Genomic DNA, 26248 nt, shown 5'->3' on the forward strand with positions numbered 1-26248 from the left:
ATTTGTATAACTTTTGGGAGGCAATACAATACTTTAATAAAAATTTTCACTGGACTTCTCCTTTAAATGGGTTGTGTGCTTTGCCCAACGCTAGCTGTGGGTCCCATGAAATACAGTGATATCTTTAAGGTGTCAGCATATGGCTATGTTCACACTCTTTGCCATGTGTAACCCCCAGTAGTGTTGAGGAAAGAGGCTGAACTGTTAGCTTTGGCAACATTCTCCGGACCTGAACGTCAGGCAATTAACTTCCTGTGTCAAAATGCCAGGAGAACATTGACAAAATCGAACAGTTTGGCTACCTAGTAAATACCTCAAATGTATGGCTGTGTAGCAACTATGTCTAGAATAACTATTGTCAAAGACGCTTTGTTATTTAAAAAAAAAAGAGAATGGTTGTTATAAAGGTTGCAAAAAATAACTATAAAAAAATCTTCCTAAAATCTCACTTCATAGTGACATGCATCCATTCGCATATCAAGCAGCATTCCTTAACCTGACACCAGGACACCCCCAGGACTTATGAATTAGCATACAATACTGTAAGATAGTCATTCAGTGGTATAAGACATTATGGAATGGAAAAATGTCCAAATTGCTGGCAATCTACCAAGAACAAGTCATCTCAATAAATACAGCACACATGCTGGCTGAGAGATGCTGACAGCATTACCCAATATCACAAGGCTAATATCAAACAGACCTAAAAGGGAATAAGTTATTGCTAAATGTTTGTGATTCACCAGAATAACCTAACTTGGACAACCTTAAATTGTTAAAGATATGAAGAGTTACCTACACATAAGAGAAAGCTGGCAGCCAATTTTTTATACAAATGATTGTTCAGCGCAGCTGGGTATCCATATATTCAGGCCCCCATACACAATTAGATAAGTCTGGCTAATGTCTTTATATTGTGTATAAAGGCCTGAAGGGTATTATTCACAAGCGGCAGGATTCCACTAATGTGTTTAAGCTTTAGCAGTAATAAGGAACATGTGACTTGCTTTTGACAGATTTAATTCATATATACCTTTCTTCTTGCTGGGGGAGTCTGTTTTTAGTGAAGGTTTCACGTCAGACACTGTATCGGCGGCCTCCAGGGAAAGGATCTCCTCCACATTTGAGGATATATCCACATTTGGGGAGTCTGCAGCAGTGTCAGGTGATGACAGCTGGTTAGAATCTACCTGAACACTGATGGAATGAGGTCGTGGTTCTGGTTTTAACACAGTGCAAATAGAGTCCTGGATAGATACTTCATCCTCGGCTGCCCCACCTAGCGCCTCGGAACTAATCACCCTAAAGTGCGTGGTTTCAGACGGAGTTATTGTGGCCGTCCGTGGGTGGTCTGTCCTTTCCTTTTTGCTGACCTAGAAAAAATAACCATTTTCCATTAATTCTTAAACCTATATTTACATTCGTCTAAATCTAGCAAAGCTATATAATATGGAAGCTAACCAAAGCTATAATATGGAAGCTAACCAAAGTATTATGGTCAACAAAACGCTTCAGCTGCAAGCAGCAGATTCTGTGTCTGCTAACGCTTGTGCTGCTGACGACCAGCACGAATATGTTGGAAGTGAAAAGGAATTACAATGGTCATAGCACAAGTAATATGCCAAAAAAAAAAAAAATCCAACAGCACCTTTGAGATACTCCAATAGATACTTTATAGCACAAGTAATAATCTGTAAAATCAGCTAAATAACATAATATTCAGAGCCTGAAGGTGAAGAAAACTATACAAAATACCAGTTGAATATTCCAGAAAAAAAGCTGCACATTCAAAAAATGCCAAGAGATTTAGGCCTTATGCACACGTTCAGTATTTTTTTAATGTCCGTAGATTCCTCCCACTATCCACCTGTACAATCCTCTAAAAATTACGGATTGGCCATCTGTAGTGCGTCCATATTTACGTAAATTAGTTTTTTTTAGAAAAACAACCTTTCAACATGTGACTAATGTCTCATCCTCATTTTCTTTACGGAAATATGGATGCTAAAAGGTTACAATCAGTAGAAAATAGCGGATCCCATTGATTTGTTTGAGAGAATATACAAAAAATCTGGGCCTGCACTAGGACATGTCCCTTTTTCCTTCCTCAGGATTGGTTCGCATCCTTGTAATCTACTGACTGTGTGAACAGCCCAATAGACATCAATGTGCACTAAATCAGGTACAGAAATATGGATCCGTAGATTACAGGACGTGTGAATAAGGTCTTACTCTGCAAGCAGCTAAATCAATGGATCCCAAAAACTTTATGGCAAAAGCCTGCAGCACACCAACTTTAGATGAAAAAAAAAAAAAAAAAAAGAAGATTTATTCCATCTATAGGTCTAAAACGGTATACAACGCTTAAACTCTCTCAGTGATTTGCACAAAGGATGTACCCACAATTCTTAAGAGTCTCCAAATGTATCCTTTTTTGCACCTTTGAATGGTACAAATCACTCTTTTTTCTGAAATTGGTGTGCTGCAGACTTTTGCTGTATACGGTGTGCGTGATTGTGTATGGGTGTATATATATATAAGAAATACTATATTTTTATGTATCCCTCTGTAGTTTATTTAAAGTTGAAAAACCTTTTCACTACACATGGATTAACCCCTTTTCAATGAAAACTAGAGATCCTCATTTAAAAAAAAAAAAGACACTGTCAACGAAAGAAGAACAGAGACCACCATGTACCTTGGCTGACTCCGGGAAACCACCCCATGTCCATTCCATCTGGGGCTCTGCTCTCAGCATAGAGTCTGTAGGCTTCACTTCCAGCTCTGAATCGCTCTTTGGACCCAAAGACTGGCAAAAGCCACTGAGTAGAAAAAAGAATGATCAAAGAGTTAGAATAGAGAATATCTTTTCTGAAAAGAGTCAATTCTCAACCCTGACTCATGATATGTCCATTAATATCCTGCCTCCACCATGTTACAAAGTACAATAGTTCTAGGCCTCCTAACCTCAGGAATGACTTGGCAGACCATAAACCCAACTATTTTATTATTAGCAGTCTCTGATTAGTAGTTCTGGTAGATACCTCTCCTGTGGGGACCAGTCTCCATCAGACAGGGCATAGTGATCAGATGAATGGCAGAGAAAAGACTCTCTGTACTCCTCCTCCTTCAAAGTAGAGCTTGATGATGACCTGAAAAGAGAGGACAGACAAGTGTTTCAGCATTCACAAAGTGCACTCCTGATATTTCTCGCACCATCTGCAGCCCGTATAAGGGGAGCCGAACAACTATAGAGGTGCCAAGTATTAAATCATACACATAAGTCAGATGCAGTACAAGGCAAGGTCATCTATGAACATGGCCAATAGGAAGATTACATAGATATATAGATATAGAGAGATTGCAGAATTAGAGATTAGTTTGCTGGATTAGGCATATGTTCACATATGAAAACTAGGTATATATTGGCATACTGGCAGAATGACATGCCAACAATGCTACACCCATTGAGTTAAACAACCCATTGTAGTGACTATGTTGTATCCATTTGTGAACATATACTGTCTTTTTTGTGGGACTCCAAAGCATGGCCACTTATGAATGCATAAAAAAACAAACAAAAAAAAAAAAAAAACACAAAAAAAATGACCAAACACCCTAGTAGACTACACTCAGTCCATGTAACTCAATAGACCCAGCATGGGTATACCATAATGTACATTAACATTCTGTTGGGTCACTGGTACATACTCCAACTTAGGCAGTGTTTCAGATGTGAACACAGCCTTAGAGAAATCAGACATATTTTAGATAGATTAGACTGAGAGAAGTTAGAACATATTCCATCAAAGGAGTTGACTAAGTGCCCCATTAGATGAGCCCATGTGTGCAGTATCCTGGTAGATCAGTGATCACTTATAGAGCCTATTACGAGACTTTATTACTGACCAGGGCTGCACAAATAATTGCTGGATTGTATGTGCCACCCTTTCCATCCATCGTTTGCCGGCTGCAGATCCCCTATTACCTGGGGAGACGTGGCGAATAAAAATCTGCTGGAAGTTTGTTCCAAGCATCTAATAGCTAATATTTTCCCATGTTGCTTACGATCTTTCCCCTAAATAACCTCAGATTGTGTCCCCCTGTTATTGTGTTCAGTTTCTTAGTAACTACACTTCCCCTCCTGAACCTTCTTGAAGCCTTTAACATATGTACAGCCATAAATAAGCATTCCCTGTTAACATGGGGAGATGTAAATGTTTTTTTTACCACCAAATAGAAGGAGTGATCACCTGATGAATGAGTATTTGCTTGTCTGTCAGCTAAATTTCCCTGCGTCAAACAATCAGACCATTTTCTGCACAAAGAAATACTCCTTGTGAAAGCAATGTGCAGACAATGTGCAGACTCTTGTGGGGGAAAGCCCTAGGTCAGTCAGCAGTTCCCCCACTATCATAGTTGAAGTAAAAAAACAGGGTCAGGGAAAAGAGAGATTGGCATATGTCGGTACATTCACCTCATCCCACTAAACTAAGCATGCAGCATGGCCAAGCGTACATGGTGGGGTCAGGAGAAGCGGTCACGTGTATGCAGGCAGTATGCAGAGGACTGTGCCCTTCTATTGTGTGATCTATCTCCTGAAATTTGCTACCAGTGTGTACTGCACTAACAGGAATCTGCATCCCAGTTCCCATATAATATACTACTATACACCAAAGCTACTAAGCCAGCCATAACATGTTCGACTCATTGGGAAACTGGTACAGATATGGCAAAGGGTATAAAAACATTTAAAAGAAAATTCAATGCAGTCTGTTTATCCCAAGATGCCGGTTATTACTCTGGGGAAAATACTCAGAGGACTCTCCAAACCAGTAAGTAAAGCGTCAAATCCTAACAAAGTCGCATAAATAAGAACGGAACTTTATACAACGTTCTGATGCCTAGAGCCATGTATAACGGCTAGTACACGGCTCACCCATAGGTGATGGTTTAAGGTGGCTCTTTATTGTATGAACACAACACATTTATGTCAGTTGAACAGACTGCAGTTAAACTTACAGGCATTATGTTCCAAGACCATACCAAAGGCTCACCAGTTTGGAACTGGGGCAAGTTGCCACAAAGTTATTCCTGTCAAATCAAATCATAATTAGCACTTCACTTTTTTTTAAAATTTATTGCTTTTTTTTAACTGGTGCAGGCATGCTCGCTCCCCCTGTCTCTAGCGGAGGTATCAGAGACCCACTGTACATGCACTAACAAAAAGGAAATATGGGGATGCTCCACTGAATTTGATAAGGTCTGGGGTCTCTGGTGTGCCTCCCTGTTGACTGCACTGACTACATAACTTGTCTCCACATGACAATCCTTGCAAACCTCCCTACATATACCCTGCATCTCTACTTATTCCCTTTATATTCTGTGACTTTTATATTCTCTTTTTTTCTGTCAAAGAGGTCCTAGAACTTAACATGATACACTGACCAATACCTGTACTGTTAGGGTGCATTCCCACATCCCGTAAATTACGTACGGTGAAGCTGTGGACAAGCATTGGGAACTCATTATGATGCCGGGAGTGCCGAACCTGTTCAAAACTTCCCACTACTTTACTGACACAGCCGTGCAGCACAGTAGGGGAAGATTTGAACAGGTTCGGAACTCCCAGCATAATAATGATACATAGATGCCGGGAGTTCCCGATGCCGATCCATGGCCTCACTGTATGCAGGGGTCTGTAATTTACGGGACATGGGAATGCAAACTGAAGATACCATGTTAAAGAGTGACAAGTTTCCCTTTAATATATTAACATCTCAGACAAAAAAAACAAACATTAAAAGCAAGAAATTGTAATAGAAAAGAGAAAACAAAAGGATGATGATAGCAGAAAGGAGGGGACAGCAAAAGCTGCCGGCATACAGAGATGCTAGAACTGCCTTTATAAATATGGAAACAGTGCCCTCATGTGGACAAACCATTGAACTGGAGATGAAATTTTGAAAATAAATTGAAGATAATCCAGGATTTGGGGCAGCTTCACACAGGCTTATTACTTGTGCATTTTTTACCGTATTATGGATGCAAGTCCAGCCTGGCTTCAGGTCTGATAACCTAAACTGTATAATTTTAAAAGGAGATTTTTTGCAGGCATTTTTTGAATGTTTGTGCGTTTTAAGAGCAAGTTTTTCTTTTAACCATTGCACCTTGATACAATACGCACAGAACACAAAAGTGAATTTCATGCCTATAAAAATTAGACGTGCAAAATAAAACTATGTAATTTGTGCAGCGTTTTCCCACTTAATTTTAATATATTGTACATGAATAGGAGATGCATCACAAACATAAAACAGGTGTGTTGTGAAGCATAAAATGACTTATAAAATTACTTATAGCTTATACTTATAGCTTATTGAGCTATAGTATTTTGCAAAGGGTTAATTTGTAAAGGCATTCCTACCTGGGGCATTTATGTCATATCCACATCTTATGCCATAGATGTCACTTGGAGGTTACACAAACTTACACATGGTGCCATAAAACCAATGGGAGATACGCAAATATCATAAAACAGCCTGCTCAATTATTTTTCAGTTCCTTAATAGAGATGAGCGAATCGGGTTCTGGTCCAAGTCGATCCGAACCCCAACGATCGGCATTTAATTAGCGGTGGCTGCTGAAGTTAGATAAAGCTCTAAGGCTATGTGGAAAACATGGATATAGTCATTTGCTGTATTCATGTTCTCCAGACAACCTTAGAGCTTTATCCAAGTTCAGCAGCCCCAGCTAATCAAATGCTGATCATTCGGGTTCGGATAGGCTCGAACCCGAACCCGGTTCGCTCATCTCTATTCCTTAACCACTCCTGGCTGACGGATAGGGTTGGGGGGCAGTTAATCTTGAGATAGGCCCCGCATCTATCAGCTCTCAATGGCATATCCTGCAGACACACCATAAGGCCAAGTTTACACAGTGTATTTTGATTAAACAGCGGCCGTTGTTGCAGGTTTGCAATAACAACAGTAGTTTAATGACCGTGGCTGATTACATTACAGCCTATGGAACCACGGCTGTAGTGTACACACACACACACACACACTATATACACTCTGGCCGGGATTCCATGTGGCCGCACAGAAAATGGAGAGGTCTATTTTGTGCGGCCGCTATTTAGTGAACAGTGGCCACATGAAATAGACTGTGCACACAATGTAAAGTATGGCTCCCAGCTGTACTTTACATTGTGTGCTATGGCTAAATAGAGTGCGAGCACACCCGAATGTGCCCCCATTTCAATGAAGATGAAGTGGTGTTCACTGCAGTATCGGCCATGTGAACATCTCAGACAGTGGCCCTTCTGTGACACGGCCGTGTCACAGAACAGCCGCTATTTGTGCCATGTGTGAACATTGAGTAAATGTCTGGATGTACAACTAAAAGTGCCTATACATCGTCAATAACTCTTGGCCATAAAATCGCTCAGTTTACTGTTATTTCTCCCCCCCCCTTCCTAAACATGAACATTCGGCACAGCGGAAAATTCATGTGTTCCCAATGAAGAGTGGGAGTCCTCCGAGAACAAAGGTTTCCCTGAAGAATTAAACGATTTTTCTACATTCTGGAAGTACAGATAGCTAAATGGAAGGTACTATTTGTCCCCTTGACATAACAGTTATTTAACAGTGTCAGTAGTTTTGAACGTGAATTGCACTGGACACATATTTAATTTATATTTCCCATATTTATGGATTCACACTGGCTTTGCCTCAGAAAACCGCATTAAAATCTACATGCACAACTCCAAGCAAGTAGTGGAGCATATATAGATGCCCCAGCCCCACACCCTGGTATACATCAGCCCCCAGTCTACTACGGTGAATGTGTTATGTGCAGTAATACATTAAAGTTACGCTCTGTACCTCTGAGGCTGAACCAGACTTTCTTCATCAGAGCTTATTTCAATTTCAAAGATGTCTTCAGTTCCTGTAGGACTGGGAACATCTTCCTTTTTCTCATGTTTTATTCGCCGTCTCTTCCTTTTTTTCTTTTTTACAGATCCAGTTGTAACATTCTCAGCCTCAAAAGCATGAGCTGGCTGGGAGGCCTTCACGTCTTCTGAAGAGTTTGGCACGTGGATGTGGACATTCTTAAAAAAATGAGCCTCTGTAGGAATAGGTGAGGTAGCCAAGTATGCAGGGACTTGATCCTGAAGACAAGGACACATATGTATGAAATACTCACATGCAGCTTAGGCCATGTTCACACGGGCATTGTAGCTTTCATGTATTATAAAAATGCCACCAGTACCCAACAGTATTATAAAAATGGCACCAGTACCCAACCGTTCCCCACCGACTTATACTGGGGTCTGTGGGGTGTTGACATGGTGCCTTCCACTCTGACAGCAAAGCAGAGCTGTGTGCTGCACTATTGTTTCTGCCATATATAACAGAATCTATAATACAGGCTCTAAAAAGATGTGAAAAGAGCCTGAATGATGTTAACAGTTTAAAGGGGTACTTCAGAGAAAGAAAATCGCTTTCAGATCAACTGGTGCCAGGAAGTTATAGTTCTTTTTAAAAATGCAAGTCTTCTGGTACTTATCAGCTGCTGTATGTCCTGTATGAAGCGTGGTATTCAATAGTAAGTGTGTGTACATTATGTAGTGGTGGTTCATGGTTACTGTAGTAACTCAGCACCACCTCTTCATAATGTATGGCGCTGAGGGTCACAGCTCCATTTATTGTAAAAATAGAAAGACAATTGACACTACTCCAAACATCCATAGTCCACGTGTAAAACAATGGGATTGCTCGAGTCTCTTAGGCACAATGGCTATTGTGGTGCTGTGCATGTAGTAGCATTAAGTCCATGTATATCAAAAACCGTAGAAAAGACGATCATGCGGCACTCACCATATCTTCGTGTAACAAAACTATGAATTAAATAAAAGAATATACATAAACATATGGTGAGTGCTGCATGATAATCTTTTCTACGGTTTTTGCTCTATTTACTGTGTCCACAGCATCACTGCTTCCTAGAACGGTGACTGGCAGAGATGGTGTGTAGTGGCTCCCTGCCAACAAGCTACTAATGGCCTAGTCTGTGACTAGGCCTTTAGAGTGTTCGCCCTAAAAAAAAAAAAAAACCTTTAAAAACATAAAACACATGACAGATAAGTAGAATTCATTAAAGAGAAAATATTAGCAGGTTTGTGCATACAGGTACTGCTACATACTGTAGCGGAGCTGAACATTTGGTGATTCAGGTGCTGCACTTTTTTTTGTCTGCAGCATCATATTACTGTATTTTAATGAAAAGAAAATGAACCTACTTGGTGCACTGGGGGCATTGTTTGGCCCCTCAGTGCACCAACCCACCCACGGCAAGTAGTGATGTCTCTTTGCTGTCCACAGACCTCACGCATGCAGAGCAACAGCCCCATGTATGGCACCGGGCTGGTGCACGAGATCTGGAGAGAACAGAGAGACATCACTACTATATATGAATATGCAATAGGTAGGGGCCATAGGAGCCGATGCTGAGGAATGCCCCAGTGCACCAAACAGGTTAATTTTCTTTTTATTAAAATACTGGAAATTGGTGCAGCAGACAAAAATAATAAGAGCTGCATTATTATTGCAGCAACTATTCGGCTACAGGTATCTATATGTACCAACCTACCGATTCCCTTTAAACCTGAAGACCCCTACAGTTGTGGCTTCTTCTGCAAACATCATTATGAGCGCTTTCTGACAACATCGACAAAAGATACTTACATTTTCTTCTTCAGTTTCTTGTACAAAAAAAGCTTCCCCATTGTCACCAAGTTTCATGTGCAAATCTACAGGTTCTCCATTGATCTCAATGTCGATCTACAGAAGAAAAGAAATTGACACTTTAAAAACAGATTGCTGATGAATGGTTTTGGTTTTACAAACTGCGATTCTCCTACAGTAACATACCACTTTCTCTTTGGACCGAAGAACTCCCAACTTTCCAAAGCGGACATGGAAAGGTGAGCACAGGTAAGTGCCATCCTGCTGACGGACGACAATGACATCAATGCAGCCCGATAGTGTAGCCTGGTTGATCCCCTTGTAGAGCTCCCTCACAGTAACCAGGACCTGCCCGGCAAGCTGTCCAACATAGTTCATGGTTTGAGACTAGGGAGAAAAAGGGATTGATGGATGAAAAGGTGCCAGACATACCAGGACATTGGTCAGATGTATTTTTGCAGTACAACATGCAGTGTTTTTCTCTGGGTGTCACCTAATGTGTTATTTCTCCTCCCTCACCAGCTACATCTGGTGTCTATTAGGCAAAGTTTACATGTGGGGCATTGTCCTTAAAGGGGTTGCCCATCTAAAATCTTTTTACTTCCAAATCAACCGTTTTCAGAAAGTTATATAGATTTGTAATTTACTTCTATATAAATGCCTCCAGTCTTCCCATACTTATTAGCTGCTGTATTGACAAAGTGCTTACTGCTGCCCCTCTGTCCGAGACAGAAACTGTTCAGATCAGCAGAAAATCCCTATAGGAAACCTCTCCTGATCTGTACAGTTCCTGGCTTGGACAGAGATGTCAGATCACTGTCAGACTGAAAAGAAAACAACATTCTCTGGAGGACATACAGCAGCTGATAAGTATGGGAAGACTTGAGATTTTTAAATAGAAGTAAATTACAAATCTATATAACTTTCTGAAACCAGTTGATTTGAAAGAAAACAATTTTCGACGGAGTACCCCTTTAAAGAATTCAAGGGAGTAAAATATACACAACTAGACAATCACAGTTAATCTGTAAAAGTTTTCAACATTTGACTTTAGGTAAAATGAAAAACCAAATGAATGATGGATTGTTCTCTGCCATGACCCGTGGCCAAAATCGATAGAATGCAGACCAGATATACGGCATGTACAAACTTTCAACTATAGCTGGTCAACAATGAAGCAACATGGCTGAATAACTTAATGACAGATGATAGCTGCCATCACCTTATACAGACCTACACACATGCTTCAGTTAGAGCACCTTCAGTAAGGGTCCTATTCAAGAGGCTGATGGGGGCCCGATCAATAATAGTTACACGGCCCGTTACCGATGTCCTTGCAGCCCTTGTTTAAACACCATACTTTACCTAAACATGTTGAAGGTCTTGGCCAGTGATTGGCTGAGCGGTCTGTCAGCTAAGACAGGCCGCACCGAAGATGCTGCTGTGCGCGGGACCAGGAGGAAGGAGGAGCACAGGAGAAGACCTGCAACATGCTTAGGTAAAGCATAGTGCTCGTGAAATCGTTGGTTGCCCGCCGCGCATCGCTATTCCATGCAGCGATGCGCGGTTGGTGCCCGATGATTTTAGGTTTGAACCTAAATAAACGATCAACCGATGACAAGATCATCGGCTGATCGTTGTCTCTATTCCATGGAGCGATAATCGACCAAATTCGGTAGATTATCGCTCCGTGGAATAGGACCCCAAGTGTTACCCTCTTACCATTATATTGTGCCCTGTATCTCACATTTTATCATATATTGCTTCATACCATCTGTGCCCTTACACGTGGAATGGCCCTACATCTACATCACACATTTCCCTTTCTGGGTTTTCAGATAAAGTACAGTAAGTGCTAACTCAGACGCCGCACCTCCGTCACGTCCCCCAGCAGACGTTTCCTACGCAGTCTCATCCAATGTCACTCATTCTTAGCTGCTTATCTTAAGACACCAGCTCCTGCGCCAGACAAGAGAGCCAGGGAAGTGTGCAGATGCGTCCAACATACTCAAAAACAAAAGCAGAAAATCACTAAAGACATGTTATTGTCTTTTTTATATTACTAATCACGCAAAATAAAAAATCTTAAAATATTCTACTTCTCACCACTGGGCGCTAAGGCTCTGCATAAGAAGGTAGTCAAAGCTGCCTAGCGGCACAGAACAGGGCCAGTAAGTAGGGGGGGGGGGGGGGACTAAACAACTTCTAAAGACTGTGATAATTTCAATCTGGTCAGCTGAATCCTATTGATTTCAGAAGCCATAAAGCATTTACACCGGTACTGTTTATACAGAGAATACTGGAAGGGGGGGGGGGGGGGCGTCCTCAAAATATTTGCCCCAAAGAGGTTTCTCAGAATAAAAAGTGAACAATGTGACATTTTAAAACTAGAAAATGACAATTTATAGAATAGAACAAATTAGATCTATAGCACAAGCCTAAATCTATTTTAAAATAAAATAAAAATGGAATACAGAAACCTTTCCTGTAATCCGGTTCAGTGGATTCAGATTAATACAAAGATAAACCCTCTATTTGTTTCTTATTCAAATCTTTATTTATAATAAGAAATAAATTGAGGGAACAAAACCCTCTGGTTTTTAGTTGTTATCTGACCCGGGTTATTAGAGCAAACCCGCTGGTAATGTACCTAGAAGCAGCATCGGATGGGCTCCATCTCTCTCTGGACTTGCGCAGCATGTGGGGGTCTGGGTAGGACCACTGCTTCTCACCCACCGCCAGAATATGCAGCTTTGGGGTCTCTCCAGTACCAGTGTGCCACACAATCCTTACATTTGTTGCTTTATTGGAGATTTTCTGGACAGCGGCTATTGCCCTGCTGAGCCCTGACTAACAGACAATCTACTAGGTTCTCTAGGTATCATCTGTTCCCCACATACTACACATCATGAAACTGGAGTGCCTAGAAATGACACAACCACTTCCAGAAACTCTATTTCTATATTTCTATTTTTTAGTAGTGGTCTTTGTGTAGCTGTAGAACTGCTAGCAATCAGTCTCATTACAGCCCCCATTCAAGAAAAATACATAATACTATAAAATACAGGAAATACATAGAAAATAGACTGTTCTATTGTGAGGAAAACCTCTGTAAATTGGGTAATGAGGCTGGAAATGGTTACGCCAGAGATAATGTTAATATGTAAATGTGTAATGGCAGACACCAGGCTTCACCCTCCACGGTCTCCTTTCATGAGAAGGCAAATGGCTCAGTATCCAAAATTGGGTATTCGTTTTTCCCATTTAAAGGAGTCTTGCATTCTACCTAGACAACTGCAAGGCTGTAAATAAGCGCTGCCAGTCCATACAACATGTATGTGAGATATGGAAACAACATAGTGGACTGTGATTAAAGTGAATGTCAGCTCGGCCCATACAGTCTGATTACTGACCGTATTCAGCAGAGGAGTCACCAGTACGTGAAGCCTCTGTTATAGTTAGTGAAGCTATTTGCTATTGGTACACAAGAAGCAGGAATATGTGCCGGCAGGTCATACAAGTCAGGCACGTGCTCCATTATCTGTACGTTACACAACATGCCCCACCTCCCAATGTACATTATACAGTAAACACAAAGGTCAGCTCTGCTTATCACATTATCTTATGTACATGGCACTAATATTTTCCTTCAATGTTATTTACAGGAGGTGGTAAGAAAACAGTCAGCACGTAGGCTATAATTTTACGCTGCGTATATGACAGCTTCTCAAGCCAAACATTAAAGAGGATTCTTTCCTGTGCTTGGCTTAGAGCGCCAACATATTACCCGCGTGTGCAATACGGTGTAGCATCACACTGTGCCACTGCTGCAGTGTTAGTGAGACAGGCTGCCATATGTAACCGTGCAAGAACCAGTTTCTTCAGTGCCTGATACAGCCACTGGTGGCAGCAGAGCTGTTGCTGTTGCCCCTTCCGTTTAATAAAAGTAAAAAAAAAAAAATTATTATATATATACACACACATATATACATATACACACGCAAAATGTACATAATTTTTATTTAGTTTGAGTTGCCATGGAAATGTCCTAAGCATCTGTGAGCGCCATGGATGAGGTCTATTTAGGAGACTAAGGCCCATACACAAAACTCACACTTTTAGGATGTTTCTATGGCAACTCTAACTTCTGACCTTCCGTTGGAGGCTGCGTACACACACGGACATTTAGTGGACTGAACAGTGACAGGTTCGCTTTAAATAGCCACTAGTTGACTTGGTTCTATCCATTAAACTGAATGGGCCTACTGCCCCACTGTATCTTGCAGTATACTCAGGCATATTAGACAGACTGCCAGTACATACGTCGGCCATACTGGTGAAAAGTCATGTGTACCCCAGCCGCCTAACAACTATGTCCTAAAAATTACGTTGTACAGAATGGTTAACAGGCCTTTCACAAAACGTAATTTTTTTCCCCAAACACGGAGCTACGTCCCAGATTTACCAGAATGGAAAGGGTTTGTCACTGGAGACGACTGCCTATAGCCACAACATCAGCTTATATCACCGCACAACTGGGTTCAGCAAAAAAAAAAAAAAAAAGTCAGATGAGTTTCTACAGTTATGTAGCCAGTTCCTCAGGCCTACAGTCATATGTCTAGTCCTGCCATACAACAACATATACATCTTACATGGGCCTGACCTACAAAAGGGTTAGCAGAATAAAAGACAAGATAAGGGAGAGACAATATCTACACATACCTACTCGTGATCAGTACTGGAGTGACAGGGGTGTCTCCTGTGGACTGCACACATGTAGAATTTCCTGCACAACTAGAGATTTCTCGGACTACTCAGGTACCGGTGTATGCGGAAACCTTTAAGGAAGTTCTGCGATTTGTCATTACCTCTGATGATGATGATGAGGATCATCACTTATCTACTGACACCGCCCTAAGGCTCCCTGTGGGACTTGCAAAAACATTTTAGATTATATATATATATATATATATATATATATATATATATATATATATATATATATATACACACACACACACACACACACACACAATGAATGTGCATGAACCCAATGACCACACTAGCAGCGGCCCTGCTCACTGCACATCATAAAAGGTAATAATGGCCGCACTCTGCACTACAAACCTGCACGCTCTCTACTACACAGCTACACATCTACATTCCAGATCTAACCGGCATTAAAGTTAGCAGAAAATGCCCCGGGGTAGATGCATGTGTGACTTTATTACACACAGCATTGTAATCCACAAGGTGAAAGCACTGGATGGAAGCGGAGACTATGGAACTAACTGCTTATAAGACACTCCTAGGGAAAACATCTGACGTACAGAGAAGAGATACCAGGATAATACACCCCAGTAGTCCGCTGATAACGTGTACTAAATGAAGAGAAAAACAGCCTGAGACTGGGAACTACCATTGTGACCTGGAGGTGATAGCGGTCAGCCTCTGACTATACATACACACAATGGATACGGGTCTATACATACACACAATAGAGACTGCTCTATTTGGTGACACGTACATTACAGAACAAACATGTATTCTTTATTACAGACTACATGAGAACTAGGGACTAAATGTGCAGAGAAACCGCAGGCTCCTAACGTCATGTGCAAAAGCAGCTCGACAGCCATTAGCGCTCCAGATCCCTCAACAATGATGTGTGCGGCAGGTCCAAAGTTATTACAGATGACAGTACAGACTACACTAAAAGCCTACGTCTGATACTTACAGTACAGGGAAACCTTCAAGACATACGTGAAGCACTACAAAAACAATCCGGTCTGCTGCATGTCTCAATGTGAAAGTAAAAGCAGCTGTGTGCTAAGTTTCAGAGTGAGTGTTGGGTAGTCAGGGACACTGGGTGACTAATGCCGCACCCCACTCATCAACTACAAGGTCAGGCTACATAACAGGAGAGCTGGGCTCCTCTTATTCCTCTCTACACTAGGACTGAACCCTGACCCTGCGGTTATAAAGAATGATGGCAGATTGCCATCACTATTCCAGTGGATATACATTTCTTACTGCAGCACCATGAGCTTTTCACTTATCCCATAAGAAATAATGATAACTCCCTGCAGCATATTGTGTCCCAATGATGTATGACAGCAGTTCTTTCTATTCTGTTCTACTATATCTAAGAAAAATATGGCCACATTATTACAAACGCAGCAGAACAAGACAGGCAGTGTAAGCAGAACATGTCAAGCATGTCAGGAGGTAGTTACACTGTACAGGCCTATGTGCCACGTTACAGACACCTGATTCTAGTGGGTCCCGTAATATACATGGTGTAGTGCTGGACAGGACCACCATCACCGTACTGCCAGTCCCCACAGAGACAACCCAGTAATCCTTCAACCCCACGGCTACTAGACTAAGCCCTCTGGCTCTGGGCCACGCCACCTGACTAACACCGCAACGCAGAAGCAATGGCTTAGCTAAGTGATCATGTCCCACTGATGTGGTGATGTGCCACAATCCTTGTTTCTACGATGCAGTGTCTGTGGGGTGGCCCAGAGCCAGGGGGCTTAAGGCTGTATTACACAGCATGATTAAGAGAAGGAAGAGAGTGTCTACCTGTCAGATCAGCGCTCGTTTCCTCCTCTTTCCCAGCTTGCTGCCTGTGCCATTGTACACACTGAGTGGGGAGGAGCGGGGGGCCGCAGGGAGCTGCCCGGACCATCCTCGGATCATCCAGGTAGCCCATTGAAAAGGGCAGCGTTCTGCTTCTTCTATTACAAGGGGCAATGGCCAGCAAACCCAACAGTGCACATTGTGCATGTCGCCGATTGTTGCCTTTTAACATGACCTATTACACAAAGTGATATCAGCCGTATTTGGCAGATTACCGGCCATTCCGGTTGTTGCCTTTTAACATGACCAACTACACCAAACTATTATCGGCCGGAACACTTGAATCAATCGGCTGCGAAGTGGCAAGGGGCTTATATAGTTTGATCAAAATGTATACCAAGTACTTTATGTTAGTTGTTAGCAGATTATTATGTAACGTGTGGATATGCAGCCATGTCTTTCCCTAAGTGTATAAAATATTTCTCTATCAGGCTCTTTTCACACTATATTTTTGTGGTGTCTGGCAGAGGTATACATTGGGGGACTCTGATGTATACCTCTGCTGTATAGGTATGACAGATGACACTTTGTGGCATCCATCATACATAGGCTACCATGTAAAAAAAAAAATCCTGCTCTGTGGCATAGTGCAGGGGTCTGGGCTATTAAATCCAGCAGAAAAAAAGAAGCCTATGTAGGTTAATTGGCTACCTGTCTCCTGTGACTTGCTGTAGAGCAACTAAGACCACCTAAATGTGCATAGACCTATGCAGAGAGGCTACCTGGCTGCCGCTGTGCCAGCCTGGGACTAACAGATAACAGATATAGAACTTACCAGCAGACTAGAGGGGGTCTCCAGATCATCATCAGAATCTTCTGTAAGGTCAGATTCATGGTCACTATCTAGCTGGAACATTGCACATTCTAGACCGTGTTATACTGTCGTCTGTATATCCAGTATAGCAGGGCTTCTTCTCACACCCCCATACAGCTCTGCTCAGTCTGCCTTGTGAGAACCCAGCGGATACAGCCCTGCTAGCTGTCACTGTGGCTTGTGAAGGAAATAAGTTTTGTGTTTAAGCCTATTATTATCAGAGCCAAAGGGACCAATAGTTTCACTTTACACCAGATCCTCCTTCATGTATGTAGATGCTATAACGTGAACATGTTCTGGTAGGTAAAGGGCACGGCCTTGTACTCAGTCACACGCTGTGTGCTTGCACTTCTGCGAAAGCCTCCGATTAAGTTAATGATTCTTCCATACTTCTTGGCACCATTTGTTTCCCTACTAATACAATGACTTGATAAACAAAGTCATTGCACTATTATCTAGTATGGCCGCTTGTATGTTATCCACAGCTGGTGGGTTACTACAAGGCACGTTATGGGTGTGCGACACCTCACAATCCACAGCAAAAAGCCGATGCTCAACACAAAGGGCTCAGGATCAAAAGTGCAAAATAAGAAAAAAAGTATATCTGACTGTGGCAGGAAAATATCAGAACTCATATAGAGGACAATGAACCGCGGAATAGTCTATTGTACTTCTACTATCATGAACCTGAATACTGCTTCAGGGAACGTATAAACCTATCTGTATCTGCAACACTGACAAATACCACGCTGAGCGGATGCAGAAAGCAATAAAATCCCCTCACTGTCATCTTCTATGAAGCCTGAAAACCAACATCTGTCATTAACAAACATTATAGAAACACCTGAATAACATTAAAAGATGGATTGCCTGAAGGGGTCGGCACTCACCTCCCACAAATCCTGGAGAGCAGACAAACCTGCATTGTTACATACAGTTACTGTGCCAAAGCTTTTCCCTCCCATTGCCTCCTAAGCAAGTCTTACTGTAATTCTCATGGATGGCATAGCATTTGAGTACAGGGCTCCCTACGGTACTCTGGTAGTAACAAGCAGGATGCTCAATGTGAACAGTGCGATAGGCCCGTCCAGAAAGTGTAATTGTGGGAAGACAGACTGTGAACGTTATCACACACTCACACTGGAATAGTTCATCATGTTTTCCCTTCTTTTGGCTCGGACCCTATAGTGCTGCAAGCCACACTTCAGTCCAAGACAGAACTTGGGTATGCTCAGAAAATGACCCCAAAAAGGTTATATAAATACACGTCACACCTGCTGATTTTGGGAGCCAACAGTCTATATGTATTTCTCGACTGATGAAGTCTGGAGAGAATGGGACATGTCCCTCATACAGTGAGGTGGCCTGGAGGGCTGCTTTAAGGTGATGGCTACCCACATTGGAGTGCACACTATCCACCCCCATGCTTAGCTAGCTCTCATTGTCCATTGTCTGTCTTCTTGAGCTCCACACAGCAGGTTGCCTTGTCTGAACAATCTACTGTCCCGGAACAAGGTTATCACCGGCCCACAACCCAGCACACCATGCCTGTACATGAATGGGTGACACAAGCAGGAATCTCCCTGTGTGCAGACACTCCTGCTGACTCACAGAGCACGGTCAGGTGTCATGCCATCAGCACCCAGTCACCTGTTGTTTCTTGCAGGAATGGTACAAACAAGTGACAATATTACTCATGGAAGGAAATAAACCCTGGAAGTAGCACATCCTCCGGCCACGTCTAGCACCCCGGTACTGACTTCAATAGGAAAATTAAAGCTGGGTCATATATGGGAGTGGAGTGTAATGAGTGTTACAGCTTGTTGCACTTCAGAAGCCCGGGAAAGCCTCTGTGACTCTTCTTACCATATAATTGAAGCACTTTTCTATGTTCAGGAAGCACAGACAGATATATGAAAGGTATCATGTATCTCCCTGTTCTAAAAAGTATCTTAGAGTGTCAGCAGTTTGGAATGTGAATTGAAGCTGACAGATTCCCTTTAAAGAGTATCTGTAAATAATAAAAACTTCTGATATGTCAGTGTGAGCGGAGAGATGGCTGCATATCCGCTGCCCGTGTACTTCTCCCAGTTGGCAAGGAACAGAGATAACTGATTGCAGCCACTGTAGTTTACTACTGGCACCCACTGCCGATAGCTCATGAGCCGATGCAATCTCCACACTATATTTGTACAGTGTCATGTAGAAACTACAAGCTCCCTATGCTGTACTATAGCAGTTCATGAAGTGGTTAAATGGAGAATATGGTCCACAATAAAAGTCAGTCTATAGATTGCACCCATCCTCCTAACAGCACCCTAAGCAACAGACTACTTTGTCTGCCACCCCTGGCACTAGATTTGACAGTCAATTCCCTTATTTAGCTCTGATCTTGCAGCCAAGTCCTCAGTATAGAATGATGTGTATTGTTTTCTTCGTCCCCCAGGACTCCCCTGTGAACCTGATTAATGAAGACAGGTGGAATTTCTGGGCAGTAACCTGAGACTCGGGGAGATCCACTTACACATGAAGGAGACAAAGCCGCCTGCAGACTACACACACTTAGGAAATTACAGAACAAAAGCATGACACAGAAATAAGTGTTGTGGAAAAATCACTATGGTAATGAGGGTGCTCCGTCTGTACGAGAAACCACTATGGTAATGAGGGTGCTCCGGCTGTACAGGAATCACTATGGTAATGAGGGTGCTCCGGCTGTACAGGAATCACTATGGTAATGAGGGTGCTCCGGCTGTACAGGAATCACTATGGTAATGAGGGTGCTCCGGCTGTACAGGAATCACTATGGTAATGAGGGTGCTCCGGCTGTACAGGAATCACTATGGTAATGAGGGTGCTCCGGCTGTACAGGAATCACTATGGTAATGAGGGTGCTCCGGCTGTACAGGAATCACTATTGTAATGAGGGTGCTCCGGCTGTACAGGGATCACTATGGTAATGAGGGTGCTCCAGCTGTGCGAGAAACCACTATGGTAATGAGGGTGCTCCGTCTGTACGAGAAACCACTATGGTAATGAGGGTGCTCCGGCTGTACAGGAATCACTATGGTAATGAGGGTGCTCCGGCTGTACAGTAATCACTATGGTAATGAGGGTGCTCCGTCTGTACGAGAAACCACTATGGTAATGAGGGTGCTCCGGCTGTACAGGGATCACTATGGTAATGAGGGTGCTCCGGCTGTACAGGGATCACTATGGTAATGAGGGTGCTCCGGCTGTGCAGGAATCACTATGGTAATGAGGGTGCTCCGGCTGTACAGGAATCACTATGGTAATGAGGGTGCTCCGGCTGTACAGGAATCACTATGGTAATGAGGGTGCTCCGGCTGTACAGGAATCACTATGGTAATGAGGGTGCTCCGGCTGTACAGGGATCACTATGGTAATGAGGGTGCTCCGGCTGTACAGGAATCACTATGGTAATGAGGGTGCTCCGGCTGTGCGAGAAACCACTATGGTAATGAGGGTGCTCCAGCTGTACAGGAATCACTATGGTAATGAGGGTGCTCCGGCTGTACAGGAATCACTATGGTAATGAGGGTGCTCCGGCTGTATGAGAAATCACTATGGTAATGAGGGTGCCCTGGCTGTATGAGAAATCACTATGGTAATGAGGGTGCTCCGGCTGTACAGGGATCACTATGGTAATGAGGGTGCTCCGGCTGTACAGGGATCACTATGGTAATGAGGGTGCTCCGGCTGTATGAGAAATCACTATGGTAATGAGGGTGCTCCGGCTGTGCGAGAAACCACTATGGTAATGAGGGTGCTCCGGCTGTACAGGGATCACTATGGTAATGAGGGTGCTCCGGCTGTATGAGAAATCACTATGGTAATGAGGGTGTTCCAACTGAAGAGAACGATCGAACGACAAGCGAGAAATCATTCATTTTGATCTTTAAACATGTTCTTAAATCTTCGCAAAAAATTCGCAGATTGTTCCATGTAAACAGTCGTTCACCGATTTTACCTACGTGCGAGATAGGCTGAAGCGATCGCAAAACAAATTTTCTGTACGATATATCGTTCTGTCTAAGCACTGAACGTTCTAAAAAAAAATCGTTACTTCGAAATCGTTAATCGTACGATCGGGTGAATTATCGTTCCGTGTAAACGCATCATTAGGATTGTTTATGTCCAACACAGCCGGACTCTTGCAACTCAGTTACATTGAAATAAATACAGCTAAATTGTAATACCGTACACAACCTGAGGATAGGGGTGGTGCTGTTTTTTTCTAGAAGCAGCTGTGCCTTTTCTATTCCTGGATAACCCCTTTAACATTGATCATCTTGTGACAAGGGTTCCTGTCAAGGAGAAAGATATTTTAGGCAGCCAGTCATCAGTTGCTTCTTAAAGCGAATGTATCACTAGGACATTTTTTATTTTTATTTACATGAACAGTTCCCATGCACATCGCTGGTCTATTATCAGGCAACGGCCAGGCATGAAGCACTGGAGGCAGGCCTGCTGGCCCCCAGTGTGATGAAACACCCTCCCTATGCGACGTGGTTCCTTTAGAATTAATACAGCTATGTCACAGAGGGGAGATCATCACAGTGGGGACCACCTCCTGTACTTCATGCCTGGCCAGTGCCTTCTAATACACCGGCGCCGTGCGCGGGAACTGGGTGGCGGCACCAGCATTCCCGCACCGGTGCCAGTCTATTCATGTAAAAAAAAACAAAAAAAAAAAAGTGATGTACTACTGTAACATTCGCTTTAAAGAGGAAGTCCTTGAAATTAAAAACCACAGGCAGGCAGGGCGGTGCGGAAAGATTATAAAGAACATATACTTACAGTACCTACTCCTGTGCCAATGTTGCACCGCTTTACCATGCAACCGTTGCTTTCAGCAATCATCTGGGTTTGTCACATACTTGGCTCCTGCTGCTAAAATGTCATGTTCCCCGCTGATGGACTTCCCCTTTTAGCCATTCAGTGACTGCAGCGGTGTTCAGCCCCATCACTAGTTGGCTGAGTGGGTAATCCATCAACGGAGTACATGAAGTTGCACCACCAGGAGCTTATGGCTATCAGAAATTGGTAAGCAGTGCTGCAAGAGCACAGGTAAGTATACTTTTGTTTATTTTATTCCCGCACCCCCCTGCCTGCCTCTTTTTCTTTGGTTCATAGGACTTCTCCTTTAAAGTGTCACTCGCATTATAACTTTCGAAATCTAAATCAACAGTAGACAATAAATGGCAAGTTTGCAATATACAATTATTATTTTTTTGCTGTTATCATGCTGTAAAACAAAGCTGTACTTACCAGAAATCCAGGTCCAGTCTCCTGAAAGCAGATTTTCTGACTTGTGTTGGTTGAAAAAAAACAGACTAAACACAGGACTTCCAGCCAGTACAGAGAGTCACGGCTCAATGTGTCCATCAGTCACATGACTGCCTTCTCTCTGTGAGCGCTCAGACAGGCTGGGATACACAGGACTTCCTGTTCTCTTACTGTTTCCTGAGAAAATAAAGAGTCAGAAAACAGGAAGTGCCGTGTTTTCCATGATAACTAAAAAAAAAGAAAATGTAAATTGCAAACTTGCTTTATATCACATCTACTGTTGATTTACATTTTGAAAGTTAAAATGACAGTGACACTTTAAAAAAAAAAGACGTATTAGTCTTACCGGTAAGACGGTTTCTCCGAAACCTTCACGACGGCACCACAGGAGTTAACTCTTGCCCTAGGGACAGGAAAAGCACACAGCGAGAGGTTAAAAGCCCCTCCCCTTCCCCTAGACACCAGTGCATTATAACCCAATGTTAGCACCACGTGAGTACCGTACATTAATATAACATACAATACCGGGGGGGATGTTGGTGCCGTCGTGAAGGTTTCGGAGAAACCGTCTTACCGGTAAGACTAATACGTCTTTCTCTCCTCACCTTCACGACGGCACCACAGGAGTAATACCAACAATTACCTTAGGGAGGGACCACAGCTTGTAGAACTTTCCTACCAAACGCAAGGTCTTCGTTGCGTTGTAGCTGTAGTCGGTAGTGTCTTGTGAAGGTATGTGGAGTAGACCAGGTGGCTGCTCTGCAGATCTGTTCAATAGATACACATGCCTTCTCTGCCCATGTTGTTGCTATAGCCCTGGTGGAATGGGCTTTAATCAGCAATGGGGATGGTAAATTCTGAAGACTATAGGCTTCACTTATAGCGTTCTTTATCCAGCGGCCTAAAACGCTTTTTGACACTTTTTTGCCTTTGTTTTTTCCCTGGAACTGAATAAAGAGTGATTGATCTTTTCTCCAAGGTTCGCATACTTTGAGGTATTGTAAGACTGCTCTTCTTACATCAAGGGAATGGAACTTTTGTTCTAGGTCAGTTTTTGGAGAAGGACAAAAGGAGGGAAGAACAACGTCTTGAGATCTGTGAAAGGATGTTACTACCTTTGGTAAGAAATTTGGATCTGTTTTTAAGACAATTCTGTCTTCCTGGATCAGGCAGTAGGGCTCTCTTATAGTAAACGCCTGCATCTCTCCTACTCGTCTTGCTGACACAATTGCTACAAGAAAAGCGACCTTGTATGATAGAAATTTTAGATCACACTCTGATAGTGGCTCGAAGGGACGTAGAGTTAGACCTTCAAGTACAATATTTAAGTCCCAGGGGGGAAGTAAATTTTTTATGGGAGGATTCTGTCTGACTGCACTCCTCATAAACCTTTTCACCCATCTATTGTCAGCAATGTTGGAGTCGTAGACTGCCGAAAGGGCAGAAATCTGCACCTTGAGGGTGGCTGGTCTTAAGCCTTTGTTTAGGCCTGCCTGAAGAAAATCCAGAATAAGCGGAATGTTGGGATCAGCAGGAAAAGGTGGCTTAGTCGGGCACCAGGAATTAAAGACTTTCCAAACCTTCAAATAGATTTTTGAGGTCACTGGTTTCCTGCTATTCTGGATGGTAGAAATTACTGAATCTGAAAGCCCCTTGCTTCTAAGCATCTCCCGTTCAGGATCCATGCTGAAAGTTTTAGATTCGCAAGACCTGGGTGGAGAAGTGGACCCTGACGAAGGAGGTCCGGATCTGAAGGCAGAAGCAGAGGAGGTTCCAGGGCCATCTTCTTCAGCATCCCAAACCAGGCTCTTTTCGGCCAGAATGGGACTATTAACATTACTGTCACCTCTTCCTTTAAGATTTTCTGTAGTACCTTGGGTATCAAGGGAACAGGTGGGAACCCATAGGCCAGGTTGAATGTCCAGGGGTGAGCCAATGCATCTATTCCCAATGGTTCCCCTATTGGTTGAAGGGAGAAGAAGTTCTTTGTCTTCTTGTTCCTGTTGTTCGCAAAGAGGTCCACCTGTGGTGAGCCCCACTCCTCCGTAATCATTTTGAAGACTGAATCCTTCAGCATCCATTCCCCTGGCAATAGGACATGCCTGCTCAAATAATCTGCTTGGGAATTTTCTATTCCCCGGAGATGAGTAGCTGTAATTGAGAGGAGGTTGTTTTCCGCCCATCGGAATATCTTGTCCGAGATATATCGGAGGGAGTTTTGTTTCGCGCTCCCTTGGTGTCTGAGGTGCGCAACTACTGTTATATTGTCCGAGAGGACATGAAGGTGAGATTTCTGCAAGGTATCTCTTGCCTGTTGCAAAGACATCCATACCGCCAGGAGTTCCCTGTAGTTGGATGATCTTTCGGCTGTTTCCTGAGACCAAGTGCCCTGGTATAGAAAGGAGTCCACCTTCGCACCCCACCCTGACATGCTTGCGTCTGTGGTGAGAATCTTCTTTGGAACAGGGTTCCAATGAACCCCCTTCCTCAGATTGACTGGGTCTAACCACCAGTTCAGAGACTGACGGACTGATAGCGGAATTCTCATTATCTTGTCTAATCCCCACTTCTGTTTGTTCCAAGATGAGAGAATCTGGAACTGCAGAGGTCTGGAGTGTGCCTGGGACCATGGTACTGCTGGAATGCATGCGGTCATTGACCCTAGGATTGACATGGCTTCCCTGATGCGACATGCTCCTTTCCTGCGGAATAATCTCATCTTTTCCCTGATGGCGACTTCTTTTTCTGATGGGAGAAAAGACATCTGTTTCTCTGAGTTTAGCAGGATTCCCAGGAAGATCTTTTCTGTACCTGGGTTGAGGTCTGATTTTTTGTCGTTCAGGAACCATCCCAGCGAGAGAAGGAGGTCCCTGGTAAGGGATAGGTCTTCTAGAAGTTTCCGTGAAGAGTTTGCCACTAGAAGAAGATCGTCTAGGTAGGCAATCACGTTGATACCCTGCAGATGTAGATAGGAAATTATCTCGCTCATGATGCAGGTGAATATCCGTGGAGCTGACGAGATCCCGAAAGGGAGGGCACAGAACTGAAAGTGTTGTACTCTCCCGTCCATCCTGATGGCAAACCTCAGATATTTTTGGGAGGATGGATGTATCGGGACATGGTAGTACGCGTCTTTTAAGTCGATTGACGCCATCATGGCGCCTGTTGGGATTAGTGGAGTTGTACTCTTTATTGACTCCATCTTGAACCTCCTGTATGTCACATATTTGTTTACAGGATTTAGGTTGATGATGAGCCTGTAAGTCCCGTTGGGTTTGGTAACTAAAAATAGATTCGAGTAGTGTCCCCTCCCCAGTTGCTTCACTGGGACCGGGATCACTACATTGGAGCTTACCAAGTTCTTCACACTTTGCGTAAGTTCCAACTGAAGGAAAGGAGAGGACTGTTGGGAGATCTTGAACTTTTCGGGAGGAGAATGGCAAAATTCTATTCTGTATCCTTCTCGGATTACATTTATTATCCACTGATTTTTTGTGATCTTTGTCCAAGACTCCCAAAACTTGGACAATCTCCCCCCCCCGACTGGAGCTATGTCATTGTTTGTCCTTTCCATCACGGGGCTTGAAAAAAATATTTGAATTTTTGCCCCCTTTGGAATAGCTCCAACGGCCTCTTTTTGGTTTCTCTTTATATTTGTCCTGATATCTAGGACGTTGTGTCTGCTCCTGTTTCTTTTGTGTTTTTTCCTCTGGGAGAGCCTTTTTCTTGT

General features: G+C 43.1%; 1 protein-coding gene across 3 annotated transcripts in view; it reads right to left on the bottom strand.

The window, feature by feature from the left end:
* Positions 1–26248, bottom strand: part of LPIN2 (lipin 2) — a 65559-nt gene that overhangs the window by 27131 nt on the left and 12180 nt on the right. Inside the window, exons 1-7 of one of the 3 annotated variants that reach the window (XM_069957728.1) lie at positions 17170–17393; positions 9936–10136; positions 9750–9845; positions 7887–8173; positions 3045–3152; positions 2699–2822; positions 1034–1373 (exon numbers count right to left, since the gene is read on the bottom strand). In XM_069957728.1, the coding sequence (XP_069813829.1) occupies positions 1034–1373; positions 2699–2822; positions 3045–3152; positions 7887–8173; positions 9750–9845; positions 9936–10136; positions 17170–17250 (1237 nt within the window). In that variant the 5' untranslated portion in view covers positions 17251–17393. Of the gene's footprint in view, positions 1–1033; positions 1374–2698; positions 2823–3044; positions 3153–7886; positions 8174–9749; positions 9846–9935; positions 10137–15486; positions 15574–17169; positions 17394–26248 lie in introns of those variants that run through there. The other 2 variants (XM_069957730.1, XM_069957729.1) reach the window with 2 other exon arrangements.

Source organism: Dendropsophus ebraccatus, chromosome 2 (genome assembly GCF_027789765.1).
Source record: "Dendropsophus ebraccatus isolate aDenEbr1 chromosome 2, aDenEbr1.pat, whole genome shotgun sequence".
Classification (NCBI taxonomy): Eukaryota; Metazoa; Chordata; class Amphibia; order Anura; family Hylidae; genus Dendropsophus; species Dendropsophus ebraccatus.